Source organism: Pseudorasbora parva, chromosome 20, assembly GCF_024679245.1.
Source record: "Pseudorasbora parva isolate DD20220531a chromosome 20, ASM2467924v1, whole genome shotgun sequence".
In the NCBI taxonomy this organism is placed as follows: Eukaryota; Metazoa; Chordata; class Actinopteri; order Cypriniformes; family Gobionidae; genus Pseudorasbora; species Pseudorasbora parva.
Genome location: NC_090191.1, coordinates 26,920,702 through 26,939,424, shown reverse-complemented (window position 1 = coordinate 26,939,424; position 18,723 = coordinate 26,920,702). Strand labels below are relative to the sequence as shown.

The window sequence follows — 18,723 nt, the reverse complement described above, 5'->3', positions numbered from 1 at the left end:
TCAAAGATTTTTCTCCCAGTGATCTCCCAGTTTTTGTACAAGTTAATATGATTCTTTAGCATCTAAATGAAAACTTTGTAATATACTTTAATTAAAAATTCTCATTAGTATTGTAAGAAAACACTAATTTTAGCTGCTCAAAAACAGCTCTGTTTTTACCAAGCCATTTCAGTGCATACGGCTTTAAATGATAAATGACCCGGCCTCGTTATTACATCCAAGAACAGAATACCACAATCGCTTAGACACCATTCTGCTCCAGCGAATCAACAATGGCGGACTATGACCATGACAGCTTGAGCTTGCTCAGGGCGGGTTTGAGGTGAAACACTGCTGTCAATCAACAGTCGTGGGAGGGGCGTCCGACCGTGTGACGTCACATGGTCGAACAGCTCGATTTGAGACGGGTGAAAACATATAAGGAGATTTAAAAAAAAAAATGTATCATCATTTGGATTTTTATCATTTTAGGATGGCTGAGTACAGGCACTGCCAACACACATTTCCATACAATCAGCTTGTAAAAGTGTATGTACCATTATATGACCCCTTTATATTTTGCAAAATGTATCATATTGTTCCAATACAAAATTATCTGAGTGGAAATATCCATATTAACGTTATGGCTCTATACTATTGAAGCCCATTCAAACCAAGAACGATAACTAAAGATAGCTCGCATCCACACCAGCAGACAATACCATTCTGTTTATTCTTAGCGTGTGCTTGTCTGCCGCTTTAAATGCTCAAGCACGTTACACCAGAATGGATTCTGATTATCTGGAAAAAAATCTTTCTGAAAGTGATTCCAACAATATTGTTTCTCTGTGCCATTATCGTTAAAGTTGTGGTGTGAACCCTGCTATTCTTTAATATTGAGAACTATTTTTAGAACTATATCTTTATCGTTATCCTTATCCTTATAGTTATCGTCCTTGGTGTGAACGGGCCTTTACCCTCTCATTTTGGTATATCTAGTATATCTAGTAGCCAAACAACAACACTTGGAGACCCATCAGCATCTCCAGTGAAGTCTCACTAAAAAAAAAAAAAACTGTGAATCAACCCATCCTCGTAACATCCCATTTAAGTTCCCAGTACAGGGTGTTTAAGCAGAAGTGAAAATATATCCTAGTACAGTCAGACCGTGGGTGGACAACACTGTAATTATGCAGCTTTGCATTAAGATGAGAGTTTAACTACTGCCAGCTCTCACACTAGTGCTTCATTATGTCTCATATTAGGTTGGTGGAGTTTGCAGAAAGTTAGTGTGAGCCTTCTATCATTTGTTTCCAACATTTGTTGTTTGGAGACAGGCAGTAAAGCTAAGTTTAGCAGTGCCTGTGTATGGAGCCAAGGTACCGTAGCAACCAAGCATCAATCGCAACCAACAGCCGATCTGTTTATGCAAACCGGTGGCGAAGCTTCTGGTATTGCAACTGTAACACAGCACAGTCGGATGTTTTGCTATGAATGTTTTGCCAGTGTCCGATATGTTTTAGATCTCAAGAAAGTTCCAACAGACAGTACATAGGCTATTGAGAACATAAGACAGAAATGTGCTTCCTTCCTCTCCCCATTTCCTGAGTTGTTATGGAAGTCACAGTCCTTTAGGCTGCTCAATTAGTTCAGTTATTTGACATGTGGTGCCTTTGACAGCTGTTTGTCCTTTGAGAAGCAGTGGGTTCTTATGGGTATTGTAGTCTGATGTCATACCCTTTGTCTGTCCTTCAAGTCCTCACTCTACCCCATAACTATGAGAGACTAATTCAGTACATTTCCCAAGGTGCAGCTCTCCTTCCTAAAATCTAATCAGTCAGTCTAGACTTTCATAGAAATTGAGTAAGACTACAACCAGTGTTGGGATAGAGGAATAGGTTACATTGGGTGCTACAATACAATGCAACGTATATATTCTTATGTGTGTATATATACAGTGGGGCAAAAAAGGTATTTTGTCAGCCACCAATTGTGCAAGTTCTCCCAATAAAAAGATGATGGTCCTGTAATTTTCATCATAGGTAGACCTACACTTCAACTATGAGAGACAGAAAGAGGAAAAATATCCAGAAAATCCCTTTGTCTGATTTTTAAAGAATTAATTTGCAAATTATGGTGGAAAATAAGAACAATTTTTGCTTTATGACAGAGTTGAACCAGTTTCAATGTATACCGTTTACATTAAAAGGGTGTACATGGTCTGCAACAATGCTTAGGTAGGTGGTACGTGTGCAGCCCCATACTGCAATGCACTGTGTATTCTGACACCTTTCAATCAGAACCAGCATTAACTTCTTGAGCCGCACAACCACTTCAGACTGGCAACACACCCCGCAGGAGCTGCAGTTTTAGAGATGTTTTGAGATGCTCTGACATCTAGCCATCACAATCTGGCCCTTGTCAAACTTGATAAAATTCCTACGTTTGCGTATTTATTCCTGCTTCTAATACATCAACTTTGAGGATAAAATGTTCACTTTCTGCCTAATATATCCATCCCAACACTGGTGCCGTGATGAAGAGATAATCAGTGTTATTCTCTTCACCTGTCATAATGTTATGCCTGATCGATATATATATATATATATATATATATATATATATATATATATATATATATATATATATATATATATATATATATATATATATATATATACTCCATCAAGAAAAATAGAAAGCAAAAAGCTGAATAATTAATTACTTACAAAAACCGTAGGAAGGGGGTAGTGCTATAAAGAAAGAAATTGTGTCACTTAATAGCACCCTTTTTCTCAACAAGCTAATACTGGAGTGAACTGTAGGTCTACATATTTGAAATCGTACAAGACAACCAAGTGCTGTTTACAGATGTTATCCTGAAGCTCTCCAGCCTTTCACTGCACATCACAGAAAGACTGATAGGATAAGAAACGAGTGCAGAGAGGAAAGGGAAAGGGCTCCTGGAGATAAATATAGTGTGTACAGTATTGGCCCATGAGAGTCTGCAATCTAGTTTCTAGAAGCTCTAATGATATTTAGCTGTCTAAAAATCAGCGCATAGAACGACTGAGCTGGCTGGTGCTGTTTTATCTGCAACATCAAACAGAGAGCAAACAAACACCCTTCCTTTCCATCTGTTCTTTCCCTTTTGATGGATGCATGAAGTGGCTCTTTCCTCAGTGTGTATATCTCTGTCATGCTTTTCATTTTTCTTTCTTTTGATGCAGCATTTAGCAGTTGGGCTCTCAGATCACGGTGAAAGAACATCTTTCTTTCTAAAAAGAGAGGCAGATACTTTGAATTACCATACACAAAGTTCACACACTGGATCTGTTCCAAAACTTTGCTGCCCACCTAGAACTAGAACTTTAAAGCAACATAGACACATTCTATGTGAAAAATATATATCAAGTAGGGTAATTAAAAGTATTTTAGTACAGTGAACCCATTGTCATGTTCAAGAAACCAATTTGAAATGCTTCGAGCTTTGTGACATGGTGCATTATCTTGCTGAAAGTAGCCATCAGAGCATGGATACATGGTGGTCATAAAGGGATGGACATGGTCAGAAACAATGCTCAGGTAGGCCATGGCATTTAAACGATGCCCAATTGGCACTAAGGGGCGTAAAGTGTGCCAAAAAACATCCCCCACACCATTACACCACCACCACCAGCAGCCTGCACAGTGGCAACAAGGCATGATGGATCAATGTCCTCATTCTGTTTATGCCAAATTCTGACTCTACCATCTGAATGTCTCAAGACTTATCAGACCAGGCAACATTTTTCTTCAACAGTCTTCAACTTTCTAATGTTGATGAGCTTGTGCAAATTGTAACCTCTTTTTCCTATTTGTAGTGGAGATGCGTGGTACCCGGTGGGGTCTTCTGCTGTTGTAGCCCATCCACCTCAAGGTTGTGCGTGTTGTGCCTTCACAAATGCTTTGCTGCATACCTCGGTTGTAACAAGTGGTTATTTCAGTCAAAGTTGCTCTTCTATCAGCTTGAATCAGTCGGCCCATTCCCCTCTGACCTCTAGCATCAACAAGGTATTTTCTCCCACAGGACTGCCCCATACTGGATTTTTTTTCCCTTTTCACACCATTCTTTGTAAACCCTAGAAATGGTTGTGCATGAAAATCCCAGTAACTGAGCAGATTGTGAAATACTCAGACCGGCCTGTCTGGCACCAACAACCATTCCACGCTCAAAATTGCTTAATCACCTTTCTTTCCCATTCTGACATTCAGTTTAGAGTTCAGGAGATTTTCTTGACCAGGACAACACCCCTAAATGCAGTGAAGCAAATGCCATGTGATTGGTTGATTAGATAATTGCATTAATGAGAAATTGAACAGGTGTTCCTAATAATCTATTAGATGAAGGTATATGTATGTATGTATGTATGTATGTATGTATGTATGTATGTATGCATGTATGCATGTATATAATAATAGTATGTATGATAATATAATGTCATGTATGATAACACAAGCCAAGATATATATATATAGTGCTGTCAAAATCAGTGCATTAAGTTATTTTTTAAAAGCCTAATAAATGTTAACATTTATATAGATTTCAATTATACTCAAATGCTAAATGTCTATCATTAATGTAGAGACATCAGTAGCAGTTTTAGTATCAGTGATATTGGCTTTAAGTAAAAGGCAGAAAACCTGTACATATTTATATCCTGCTTCCTTTACACATTTGCGAGGACCAATCACAAACAGGCTGGCGCACTACTGGCAAGTTTAATATGATGACGGATAGAGAAGCGACAGATGATTTGTCTGATTGGTTGAAGGACTATCCAGTTATGTGCAGAGTAGGGATGCACCGATACCATTTTTTCAGAACCGATCCAATACGATATTAAATAATTCTGAGTATCAGCCGATACCGATACTAAACCGATACTAATTCGATACCAATGCAGTTGTTTAAAAATTATATGTAGAATTTCTATACCTCAGTCTGTTGAACTGATAATCACTCTTTTGTGAGTTAAACACAATCTACTAAATACAGACAACATTATAAAGAAAAAAAGAAGAAAAAAATACATATATACATATAAAATATATATATATATAAAATCACAATCTATGACAAAAATACTACTATACACTAGATGGTGAATAAATTAGATTAGTGGATAATTCAGCAGCAAAAGTTATACAAATCACAAGTGCACAATAATTGTATAAAATCTAAACATTTGGTGGAGAAAAAAATAAAGAAAACCATAACAATGATTATGTCTAGCTGTAAATCTGGTAAAATGTTACACAAAATACATTCACGAAAACCAAGTAAATATATTTATAGAAATAGGGCCTATATACTAAGAAATTACATTTATTTAAAATGTATAGCGCATCTTTTTAATGAGGCAGCAACATATTATAGATTATATTATAGGCAGATCAAGAAAGGCTATTAATAATCTTTCATAGCAAAAGTATTATAATATAGCTGCTCAACGCGCATATGCACATCCCGTGCACAGGATGAGCCCCTTGAAGCAACACGGCGTCACAACGCGCTGCACTCCGTCAGTGTATCATTTATACTTTTCATTTGTACTTGAGAAGTTCAAAACACAAAGGGAAGATATATCGACACGCATTGTGTATCTATGCAATATTTTATTGAGACGTTTCTTGAGACTGTTTAACATTTCAGTTACTGTGTGTGAACTGTGAAGAACAATACAATCTCTAGTCCAGTGAATTTCCAAATAAATAAATTCATGAATTATTTAAAACAATTAAAATACAGTTGCGCTAGAAAGTTTAGAGCTAAATACTGATTTGCATTTACTGATATAACATATTTCCTATAAATATAAGGATATAAATATAAGATTATCCTTTTTTATAATACCCTGGGTAACAGGGTTGAATACTTGGGTAACGGTTGACTTCGACACTACAATGTCCACCACGAACATTTTAAGGCCAAACAGACATTTCACGATAGGTCAGTATTATGTTGTATAATATTGTGTACTTGTTCAAATAGTTGAAATCCGTTGGTGTAAATGGAGGTCAGCAGGATAAAAAAGAAGTGTTGGATGTCCACAAAACAGCTGGAGAGAGATAATGAGATAGAGAGAGAGGCTTAAACACACTTTTATTTTACAAAACAATTATAAACAACCATGTTCATTCACAACAATATGATGATATAAAAATAATCATAAAAATTAAAAAAAACAACAACAAAAAATAAACAAACCACCACTAGAAGTTCAACACCAATTCATTTTCATAGACCATGCATAAAACATTATTTATCCCCCAAATTTCCATAAAAAGGGGTAAACGCCCAACCAACTTGTAATACGCGTATTCCACTTTTAGACGAGAACTTACTAGGCCCAAAAACATAAAAATTGGATTTACTGTACCTTGCCCTAATATCTTATTTTTTCTGGTTTTCCAGATTGCTAATTTTGCATTACCGAATAAAAAGTTAAGCAAAACCAAAACATTCTTTTGCTCAACAGTATACTTTGGGCCAAAAATAAACTCCTCCCAAAGATGTAACCCACTCTGTTAGCAAGGAAAAAAGATCCATCAACCTTGTACACTGCATAAACAAATGAAAAACAGATTCAATCTCTGCACAAAAAGGACAACCCACACTAACGTTAGGATCAAGATGCACCACATGTCTGTTTGTAGCTATAGATCCGTGTACAATCCTCCACTGGAGGTCACCCGTCCGCTTGTCGACCGGACGCTTGTACAGGATACGCCAACTATCTCTAGGGGAAGAGTCAAGACCAAAAATGTCTGTCCATTTCGTTGACAGAACCCCAGTCAAAGAGCGTAAATTTGACACCTTAACACAGGTGACATAAAGGGCTTTCTTTCCCACAGACTCAAATTCATCCATTTGTGGAGTTTTAAAAGACAACAGACCTTCCTTCTCTTCCTGCCAGTCCCCCACAGCAGCTTTTACCTTCAGAGAGGGAAACAGATATTCACATCCACTTCTCCATTCATCCATTATAGCTGGGTTGTCCAAGAAAGAACGATAGATAAAGTCCAGTTCTCCGAACACCTCTGTGGTGAGTTGTTGTAGTACTCGCGTTGACTTAATTCCAGCTTTCCTACCCAGTGATTCCACACTGATGTGTAGTATATGACCCAACTTCGTGCACCCAGCAGACAGTAAACGTGTTCGCAAAAAGGCTGAGGATAACAGTCTCGAAGGCAGGAAAGGGTTAAGAAACAAAGGTTCCTCCAACAGCCACATCCCGGCAGGTACTTCTGGTGATCTTGAAAAAGCAAAAACCCTCCAAGCTTCCATAACAGATTTGTAGAAAGGAGTAAGATCTGTAAGCTCATTCTCTCCTAGCTTCATCAGAAACAATTGCTTATCAAGTCCCAATCCACCCGCTCTTCTCAAAAGTACCGCTGCAGTGTCAACCCATGCACTCTCATTGTTGTACAACAGTCTCTGGGCCGCTTGTAAACGAAACGTCATTAGCCTGGCCCTGATATCCACCAAGCTTTGGCCTCCCTCTTGTATCGGAAGAAACAGTACAGAGGCACGCACCCAATGTTGTCCGGACCAAAAAAAAGTCACCAACTTTCTCTGTACTTCTTGCACCAGTCCAGCAGGTGGTTGTATCACATTAAATCTGTGCCACAATGTAGAAGAAAACAGGTTATTCACAATCAAGACTCTCCCCCTATAGGACAGTTTGGGTAGCAACCAGGTCCAGCGAGACAATCGGGTGCAAACTTTCTCCATAACACCCTCCCAATTTAACTTCTGAAACTCATCAGAACCAAAATAAACTCCCAAGATTTTTAACCCTTCTTTGCCCCACTTAAGCTTTCCTGGCAGTGATGGTAAGCCACATAATGCATCCTGACCTGCCCAAAAAGCCTCACTTTTGTCCCAATTTACTCTTGCTGATGAAGCCTTCTCATATAGCTGGAGGACTTCAGACAGAGCATTAATATCCTTCCCATTACCCACCAACACAGTCACATCATCAGCATAAGCAGTAAGTGAGACATTTACATTTGGAGTCATATTTGGTATTAAAAACCCACCCATAGTTTTTCTTAAAATAGAAAGTAACGGTTCGATAGCAATACTATACAGCAACCCAGACAATGGACAACCTTGCCGTATTCCCCTTTGGACAGAAATTGGTTTACTCAAATTTCCCCCAACTTTTACCATACATGAAATATCAGCATAAAGGAGTTTTATCCAACTTAAAAAACCCTCTCCGAAATCAAAAACTTTAAGCAAATCGAATAAATAACTATGATCTACCCGATCAAAAGCTTTTTCCTGATCGAGGGCAACTAATCCAACTCCTAAATTAAAAACTTTACAAATATCTAGTATGTCTCGTACTAAAAACAAGTTGTCCATTATTGACCTATTAGGTATGCAATAAGTCTGATCTTTATGGACTATTGTATGTATATATTTCTTTAACCTATTAGCAATACATTTTGATAAAATCTTATAATCTGTGGTCAATAAGGAAACAGGCCTCCAATTTTTTAACAAAGACAAATCTCCCTTTTTAGGAAGCAAAGAAAGAACAGCACGACGACATGTAACAGGCAAAAGTCCATCTTTGTAACAATCACAAAAAACCTCATAGAGATCGGGACCAATAATATTCCAAAAGTGTTTAAAAAACTCTGATGTCAACCCATCAACACCAGGGGAACGTCCCGAGCTGAGCTGTGTTACAGCAGACGAAAGCTCCTCAAAGGATAAAAAAGAGTCCAAGGCAGTCTTTGAATCAAAGTCCAGTTTAGGAAGGCCTTGAAATAACTGTTTAGCACAGTCCGAGTCACAATGTTCTGCAGCATATAAACAGGAATAAAAATCCATTGCATGATGACGCATTTCCTCCACATTTGTGGTGACCCTTCCATCAGGCAGACAGAGACAAGCCATTTGTTTTTGCTGTGCTACTGAACGTTCCAAGTTAAAGAAAAATGCGCTTGGTGCATCCATCTCATTTACTGAGACAAACCGAGACCTCACTAAGGCTCCTTTCACCCTTTCATTTAAAAAGGACCCCAACTCAGTCTTTTTTTGTTGCAAACAATGTGACAAACCAGGATCATGTCTCTCCAATAAATCTTTTTCAATAGAATCTATAGACCTTTCAAGATTTTTAATTGCTTTTTTTGTCATATTGGTGGAATTAACAGTATATTGCTGGCAAAACATTTGTATTTGTTTTTTTCCAACTTCCCACCATTGTCTTAAATTTTCAAAAGTATGTTTTGTTTTTTTCCAACTTCCCACCATTGTCTTAAATTTTCAAAAGTATGTTTTGTTTTTTTCCAACTTCCCACCATTGTCTTAAATTTTCAAAAGTATGTTTTGTTTTTTTCCAACATTCCCAAAACACCACAAAATGTTTACAGAAATCAACATCTTGTAATAACTTGCAATTAAAATGCCAGTATGAAGATTTCCTTGAAAACTGTGACAACCCTAATGACATAAAAACCATGTGATGGTCTGAAAACCCCACTGGTAAAATTGAACACTCAATGACTCGATTACTAAAACATTTAGATATATATATCCTGTCCAACCGGGCAGCACTCCCTCTACTCTCAGATACTTTTACCCAAGTGTATTGCCTCGCAGTACTATTTTTTACTCTCCACATATCTAAAAGTTCGGTTTCTTTTACTAATTTAGACAAGTAAACAGAAGATTGCAAATGAGGTTCCTCAGAAGTTCGATCCATAATGGAATTTTCTGTGCAATTCCAATCTCCTCCGATTATCACATTATCATTATTATTGTGACACTGTTTCAATACTCCACTTAAAATCGTAAAAAACGTCATCCTCTCATGCCCTACATTGGGTACATAGACATTTATGAAACAAAACAGAAAACCTTCAATTTCCACTTTCACTAGAACAAGACGACCTTTTATAACTTCTTCAGAGCTTAAAATATTAACTCTAGTTTCTGGGGAGAAAAGAATGGCCACACCTGCACTATAGTTTGTCCCATGACTAAGTATCTGTTGCCCCTTCCAAAACATTTTCCAATCAATTTCATTTTCTGCATCACTGTGAGTTTCTTGAAGCAACACAACATTTAATTTTTTTAGCTGTATACTTTCTAATAACAAATCTCGTTTATGTCTATCCCTCCCACCACTAACATTAATGGAGCCCACCCTTAAAATATCCATATATATATTTAAGAAGAGGAGTGACAGACCTAACAGAAAAGGAAAAAAAGAAAGATAACCCATGTGATGCATTTCTGATCAGTTATTCAATAACCTTTTTTCCCTCCTTTCTTACCCTTCCTTATCGCTGTAAGATGCTTCTTCAACCGAAAACGCTTCTTTTCACTCAAAATATCAAACCCAACTGCTTTCTGGAGAACTGTAACAGACCTAACAAACTTCTCAATGTCCGGGAAAAAATCTTTAACATTCACCTGTTTACCAAAAGTATCATCCAAAAAAAGATTTATTTCTTCAAGGGTATACAATGACAGTTCCCTTTGAAAATCTCCATGTACACTATCAATGTCAATAGAATCTGTTTCATCATTCATGTCATCAATAGTATCATTGTTTGTACAGTTTTGTGACCCACTCAGATTAATCTCATCAGATTCCTCAACATTAAAATCACTCTGCTCAACGCTGCTGTTATCTACATGAACAGTATGTACAGCTGTGGCCTTCTCCGCATCACCGCTGCGAGACGTCAGTCACACTGCACTCAGCTGACTGTACCGGCACCGCAGGCTCTGATTCAGAGACACTCGCTGCCGTGTCAGTGTCTAATCGAACACCAGAAAAACCTGCGATTTGCTTATCAACAACATTTTCTGAGGTGATCATAGCATCAACCTCGCCCTCTGAAACATTCTTCACTGCTCCTGGCTCCTTATGTGGACAAGCAATGCGCTTATGCCCTATGTCACCACAATCAAAACATCGCAAACTACCAGTAGTCGCATAAACCATATATGACCGCCCTTCGTGCTTAACACGAAAAGAAACATCCAACGTGTTTTCTGGAGAATCCAAAAACATATATACTTGTCTTCTAAAAGACTGAACATGTTTTAGAGACGGATGTTTACAACCTAAGGAGATTGTTCTAAACTCACTAGCAAACTTGCCGAATCTCAATAATTCACGTTCCAAAGCCTCATTAGAAATGAAAGGCGGAACATTTGAAATTATAATTTTGCTAGACGGTGCATAAAGCGGAGTAACTTGCACAAGATTCTCACGTATGACAATGCCATTTTCAATCAACCTACTAGCCGTATTTTTTTCTTTAACAAATATTACAACCGCCCTATTCATCCGAGAAGCAGAAATAATACTTTCAAATCCTACCTCATCTCCCACTGCCACAAGAACGTCCTCCACCTTAACTCCATCGTCAGGTACACACCGCACGCCATGCTGTAAAGATAGAGATGGCGTCTCAAGAGACGCCATCCTATCGCACAAACTTTGCACTCAAAGGAAAACGCTTACTGAAAACTGTCAGAACGTGCAAACGAAAAAAAGAAGAAAAAAGGTGAGGAAATGGAAAAAGAAGAAAGAAAGGGGAAAAAGAGAGAAGAAAAGAGAAAGAAAGAAGAAAAAAAAGTTTTGCAGTTCAAAGCCCACTCAACGCCACTCTCACCCCAAACACTCCCAGCACGGAGAGAGAGAGAGAGAGAGAGAGAGAGAGAGAGAGAGAGAGAGAGTGAGTCGGGAGAGGGAAGAAACAAGTGACTGACAAGGTTCATTTTAGTAGGTTGAATTGCTGTAATTGGATTAAAGTCAAGGGAGAGGGAGAGGGAGAGGGAGAGGGAGAGAGAGAGAGAGAGAGAGAGAGAGAGAGAGAGAGAGAGAGAGAGAGAGAGAGAGAGAGAGAGAGAGAGAGAGAGAGAGAGAGAGAGAGAGAGTGGCAAGAGAGAGACATTTTTGCTGTTTGTTGTGATTTGATTGACATTAAAGAAAACACTGTCTCCATCAGCAGCCACCACCTTCAGCTTCACCTCCTGTTAGACAACACAGCATCCCGGCCGCATGTTAAGCAACCTCCATTAACTCACATCGACTGCGCAGACAGCTGCTGATGGATAGCTCCAAATTAAAGACACCCACTGATCAACTTAAATGAGCTGCCAATCAATCAATCAGTCTAATCCAACCACAGCATCCTGCAGTCACGTTTGGCCTCGAGATCAGTCAAGTCTGATCCAGCAGATATTGATTAGAACAAGACATGATCCGTGGTCATCCTGTGCCCGAGGGGTCACTCAGGAAAGAACAACAGGAACGCGAACAGCACCACATGATCGGCAAGATATGCTCATCGTCACACTGACGGCTGACTTCTTGTGGTGGAATAAGCCAATCCACGATTCTCTAGGAAAAGCACTTATTTAGTAGAAAGTTTCTTGTTGGCAACATCCGAGCGATGAGTTGGAGATGATTCGACTGATCATAGCAACCAATTAGAGTGTCTTGTTTTGCGTGCCATTTAGAAGCAGGTGCCTCAATAACAAACTGATTCATTTACTGTACATAAAGCACAGCATATACAACAAATGGTTGTCGAAAAAAAGAGAAGTTGAGTGTGCTGACTGGAGAGAGAGGGATTATCTGACAAACAAGTCTAGATCTCTACAACTCTCCCTGGCAACAGCTTCAAACACTGTTATGCTATTTACTGAAATATGAGCTACTCCATAAAAGAATGTTACAAAGATTAATGAATTAAACAGCACTAGGTAACTTTTCATAATATCTTCATAATATATTTTCAAGACTCTTGTGATGATACATTGACTTACAATAGGTTGAATGACATGTGTGCCATAGCCTGATGGGGTCTGTATCGTTTTTAATCATACTCTTAAACTTCGGGTTTCAGGTAGTAACCCGAGAACAAAAAGAACTACAAAATTCGACAGCTTTACGGCATATACGTCACTTCCACCACCACCCCCACTTCGGACGTGCGAGCCCAACTATCGTTTGTTTGTTGGATGTTATAGTCATGTCCGAAGCAGCACAGAAAAATAAGAGAGCAAAGGTTTTGTTGGAGGAAGGCAATAAGAGGAAACGAAAAAGTGATCGGTATAAAGGCAGGACGAGGATCAACATTGGACCAGCGTTTGCTCGTTGGCATGAGCTGAAGGAGGCGTGCCCGACCGATGCTGACTTGGCTGTCATGCTTGCTATGGTTATTACCTACCACTCAAACACTGAATTGAAGTATCATAGATCCTGTAAAACGGTAACCAATAGACTAGGCTACTATAATGACGCTGGCTTGTAAATGTGATCATTTGGCGTTTGAAAAAATAAAACCCATGAAATTATATTCATATGACATGCTGAAACATATGCCACTGTACCTGGGATGAAGACATTTCACGCGCGAAGCAAGCAGAACAACTGCATGTGAACAGTGATCAGGGAAACTGTTAGTGATGTGCGGGTCGGCTTTTTTCCAACCCGAGGATCCCGCTTTTATGAAGTCATTTGGCTCGCCCCGCACCACATATTTTTGTAGGGAAAGAAGGTAGGGATTCAAAAAAAATTGTAAACAAATATAACATTAATATACTCTACAGAAAATTTTCTAGATTCACCTTGTTGTACTTAAATTTTCTAATTATAAGGAGGGTGATCAAAATTATTAAATTTGCCAGCACAATTCTGACTCACTGAAATATTTTCTTCTGAATGTGACAATAGAAGACGAGGAGAGAAAAGCACGAAAACAAGCAAGAGCTGGTCTTGTCTTCGTTTGTGTTTGTGCTGCTGGACGGAAAAGGGAAAACACTGAAGACTACAAGGTGACATGAGGACAGTGTCCAGCTTGGGCATTGTGATTGGAGGTAGAAACAACCTGCCAAAAATACACACCCACAAATGGACAGAAAAGCAATCAGCCAAACTGTCCTCGACCAAAACCAGCTACAGATCCAATGACCTAAGAGCAGTTATTTCCATCATGTGAGGCACACTAATGCTTTCATATCCATTAAAACAAGAGCACTTAATTCGGACCAATTAAGCATGACAGAAGAAAGCCAGCAGTAGAAAAAATGGAAAGGGACAGTGAGAAAGAGAAAGAGAGAGAGAGTGAAAGGTCAATACTTTCATTTAGTCATCAGGGTGAGCTGTCAGCGATGTGTTTAATGCTCAGCAATAAAGGCAGCTCAACACAGTCTACCATACACATCACCTGCACTTCAGGGGCAAGAGCAAAACATTTATAACACTGACTGACCCTGCTTAAGCACACACAACATATGGTATTTCTCCACTGTCTGGGAAAATGAGCCAGCATAATCATATCTAATGATTTCTATTCATACAATAATGGAAAATGCTCTTGAAATATAGCTTTCAGGGCATACAGCGTACAGTTTATAAAGAAAGAAAATCAAAAGGACAGAGCGTATCAGCAAACTAATTAACTTTCAGATTGTAGCAGCCCTGCCAACATTCTGGGCTCGGTTTTATCAGAGCTAGATCAATGCAGATCGATTCAAGCTGGATCTTTCTGCCAGATCTCATTTACTTACAATATAAAATGTTGGAAGGGTTTGGACAGAGCAGAAAAAAACTATGGCTATGTTTCGAACACTAACTTAGTACATACTACACATTCTTAAAAAAGGTTCAGTGGAGTTCTATATAGAACCCTATAGAGTCAAGAAATGTTCTTGACTCAATTTTAAAGAACACAATGCCAGAAAGGTTCTGTATAAGGAAAAATATCAAATAATTGCATAACACCTTAATGTATACTGTTCAATTTGGGACATTTTGTAGGTAATTTGGGTACATTTTACATATACACAATTTATACAGAAAATATACAGCTGAAATAGCTAGAGCATTAGTTATTATGACACCTGGAATATACCTCCAGGTGAATATACTTATAATATAAGTGGAAATCCACATTTTAAATATGGTTGCATCAAATCAACATGAACGTTGTGTTTTCCTGCATTGAAAATTAATATCATCTTTGTAACAAAGATTTAGTGTTAAAAATGTTTTCCACCAAACCTGTTGAGAGTTTAAGTAAGCACTCTATGAAAAGAGCATCAAATCTTTCGATTTACGTGTTTTTTAAGCTTGGTAGCCAATCACAGATATCTGTTGACCGCATGAACGCAATGGTCAATCAGATGTCTTTAAGTTAGTTCTGCAATCACAAATCCTCTTGTGTTTTTTGCAAGTTTGAGCCTGACGCAGTTATCATTTTCATGTCCAGCACCACATTGTTAGCAAATGCACTCACGTCCATCTGTTCGCCCATGGGCGCAGGGCGTATTAATAATATGCACCTATAAGAGGGTGCACAGCGTGTGTACACTCTGCTTATTACACAAACAGGGACCGGCAGCAGCACACAAACATTTTTACATATTACAAATAAAAGGATTCCTCTCTGGAGAAGCGTTCAGTCTTTCGTGGTTTGGAAATTCCGCTATGTAAATTCCGAATCCGCCATGGTGCAAGTGCAACTGGCTTTTAAAGGGAATGGGAGATAAGACTCTAATTGGTTCATTGCACGTTATGCCCCAAAACTGCTTTTTCCGTTGTTAAACTAGCAAAAGTGGATCCAGGCATGCTCTAAGTGCACCTGCACCATGCGCATCAGGCTCAGACCGTTAAAATAGGGACGCCAGTGTACCTCACATTGAACTGAAGTAATTGACAGCTTCAGTAATTATAATGGCAGCAATCTTTGCTTGCTTTCTGTATATATAGTTCATGCTGCCAATTACACATTGCAATGCTTATTTATTATTAGTTATGTTAGTTAGTTAAATGTGCCATTGAATCCGCTGGACCGTGATAACCATAGCAATGGACGTAAAAAAAAGCTTATTAAGTCTTTGGAGTGTAAATGCAAAATACCTACCATTTTTTCAATGTAATGTGTTACTTGGTTGTTAATTTTATTACTAACTTTTCAAATCAGTGATTTTTTAAAAGCACAAATGGACGTGTTAGCCCACCACCGAAACACCCATACAATTTTTTTACCCATGCAGAAAAAACCCTGGGTAAAATCTCAAAAATGCCTTAAAAGTGAGACACTAATAAAACTTGATACTTACTTCCAGAGCTTTGGAGCGATTGGCAAGAAGTGTTTTGATTTCAAATGCAGCTTTTTTCACCAGCTGTTCAGCGTTGTTTTGCTTCACAACATAGTGTCTCTGAAGCTGCAGGAAAATCTGAGAAAGAGAGATTTAAGGTTTCAGGTTTACTTGCTGAAATTTGACTAAAAAGCCATTATTTATGAGGAGATAGAAAGGCTGCAAATTCTTGTGGTGTCATAGCCTTGACAGACAGCATAGCAAATCTAATTAGTCAAATATATAAAAGAGGCTGTGACAGCAGAAATGCATACAAAGAAACAGATTTGAACATTCAACCTTTTTGCTAGCTACGGCAATTAAACCAAGACAAAACTATGCAAAAATAGTAAAGCAGTTAAGAATTTATATGAATTATAGAATATTTTCAGAATAGTTTCAGACTCTTCTAAACCAAATAGGCAATTATTTAGTGGTTAGAAGGTCTCCTGTAAAACATAAGAATGTATGATGTATTGAGAATACTGGAATAAAATTGAAATAATAAATAACATTTGTAAAAAAATATACAAAAAAAGATATACATGTTATATTAATATTAACTTGTAAAAAATAAGAATTATCGTTATAACTGCGGTATAACAACAGTATAACTGCTTTTCAGAACATCCCATGTAAGTTTGAGAATGTTAGTATCTGATCATTTAGGATTTTCAACCTTAAAATTGTTAAGCAGTAAAAATATACCATAAAGGATTGTGACTGGACCTGCACTGGTTTGTATCTGGTTATATATAAAAAATGGCCATATTTCTTAGCCGTTATATATGACAGAAAAATCTTTGGACCAAAGGAATCACTGGACCTCATGAACCCCATAAGAGGACCATATGTATCATTGCAGATTACCAGGCATTGTGGGTTGAGGAAATTTTTTGGCTTTCCTCCACTGTAAACCTATCCGAACACATTAAATATTATTTGCCCATTGGCCTTGGTCACAAGAGCTTTTTAGAATGACAAACCAAATGATACACAGTACAAGATTTTGATGAGACTGGGTCAGAGATGCTGATCTTTTTCTTAAGGAAAGATCAGCCAGAATTAAAATTCTGTAATAATTTAGTCACTTTCATGCCACTCTAAACCTATATGACATAGAAAGTAAATTTTAGAACTACTGCCCCTGTGTGTGTGTGTGTGTGTGTGTGTGTGTGTGTGTGTGTGTGTGTGTGTGTGGCAAATATCCATATGCATGTTTAGCGTGCTAAAAGACATTTGTGTGATCTTACTTCTTTGAGTTTTTGAATGCCACTCTCAGCATCGATCAACTGCACTAGCTCGTCCTGCATCTGTTCTGCCCATTTGCGAGTCCTGCAAACACAAAGAACCAATAGGGTTTAGTTGTTTTTAAACAATGATCTGTGATGTTAAACATACAAGCACATTTCCCAGTTCTTTTGTTTATTGGTTGAATTTACAGTAAAATATCTTTTTATCACAAAAAATTAGAGAAAATAATCATTGCAACGTGACTCATGGTGATGATACTGAAAAGCACACAAAGTTGACATGAAATCAAAAGTGAATATTTCCTATATTTTTTACAGAATGGTGGAGTGTTTATTATATTATTAATTATTTATTCTCAATTGACAAAACCAAGTCCCATTCTACATTAAAAGTTTTTTTTGTAGATGTATGTCACAATAGAAAAGAAAAGATGGTCTAAATTTCAGTTTAATGCAATATTTGGGTAAGAATAGTCATAAATGCTTCCCTTTATGTGTTTTTGTGTGGGTGTAAACATAGTACCACTGATGGTCCTGACATATTTATCAATGGAGTGTAAACTGAAGCCAGAAAAGAATAATATATGGTTAGCATGTTCAGGGACATTCAGCTGGACCAGGGAATAACTTGACCTAACTGGTAAACTTTTATTTGTAGAGGAATAGTTTGCACACATAATTCACTTACCCTCACGTTGTTCCAGTAGTGTATGATTTTGTAAACATATGTACTGTATAAAAATTGTGAGGCAAATTCATTTCAATTTGAAATTTAAATAATTATTCACTGAAAATCATGCTTTTTGCGGTAACTCTAAAATATCAATATTCAAAATTGTGATCTAAATAACAAAATAGCATCGGTTCTCGAATTTAAGTATGCAGATGAGTATGCAAATAAGATTTGAGAGCTAATGTGATTTTTAGTGAGTAACAGTTTCAGTCTATTTTTCATCCAAATTTCATCCAAGATTTTTGGTACAACTACATGTATGGTACTTTTAAAGGTGCTTTTCTCATGATCTACTCAGGAGGATTTCATAGGGGTTATGTGGAAAATATGGGTTTGGAATTTCATGATGGGAAGTCAGAATTGATAAAGTGTGTCATTTGTTATGATGTTAAAACGTGTGCTATTAGGTTTTTTTTTTGTGGTGTTTTTTCCCCAACTTTCTTTAGTGTGTAATGTTGCTGTTTGCGCATGAAAAAGGTCTGCAAAGCACAAAGTCCACTCCAGAGGGAGTTATTATACATATCAGTAAGCTGTTTATGAACAGATTTTCTTCGGGAATGTACACATCAAAATTTAAATAATTCCTG

General features: G+C 37.7%; 1 protein-coding gene across 1 annotated transcript in view; it reads right to left on the bottom strand.

The window, feature by feature from the left end:
- Positions 1–18,723, bottom strand: part of cacna2d1a (calcium channel, voltage-dependent, alpha 2/delta subunit 1a) — an 87,174-nt gene that overhangs the window by 54,567 nt on the left and 13,884 nt on the right. The window contains exons 2-3 of the mRNA XM_067428725.1: positions 17,404–17,485; positions 16,133–16,249 (exon numbers count right to left, since the gene is read on the bottom strand). Of these exons, the coding sequence (XP_067284826.1) occupies positions 16,133–16,249; positions 17,404–17,485 (199 nt within the window). The remainder of the gene's footprint in view (positions 1–16,132; positions 16,250–17,403; positions 17,486–18,723) is intronic.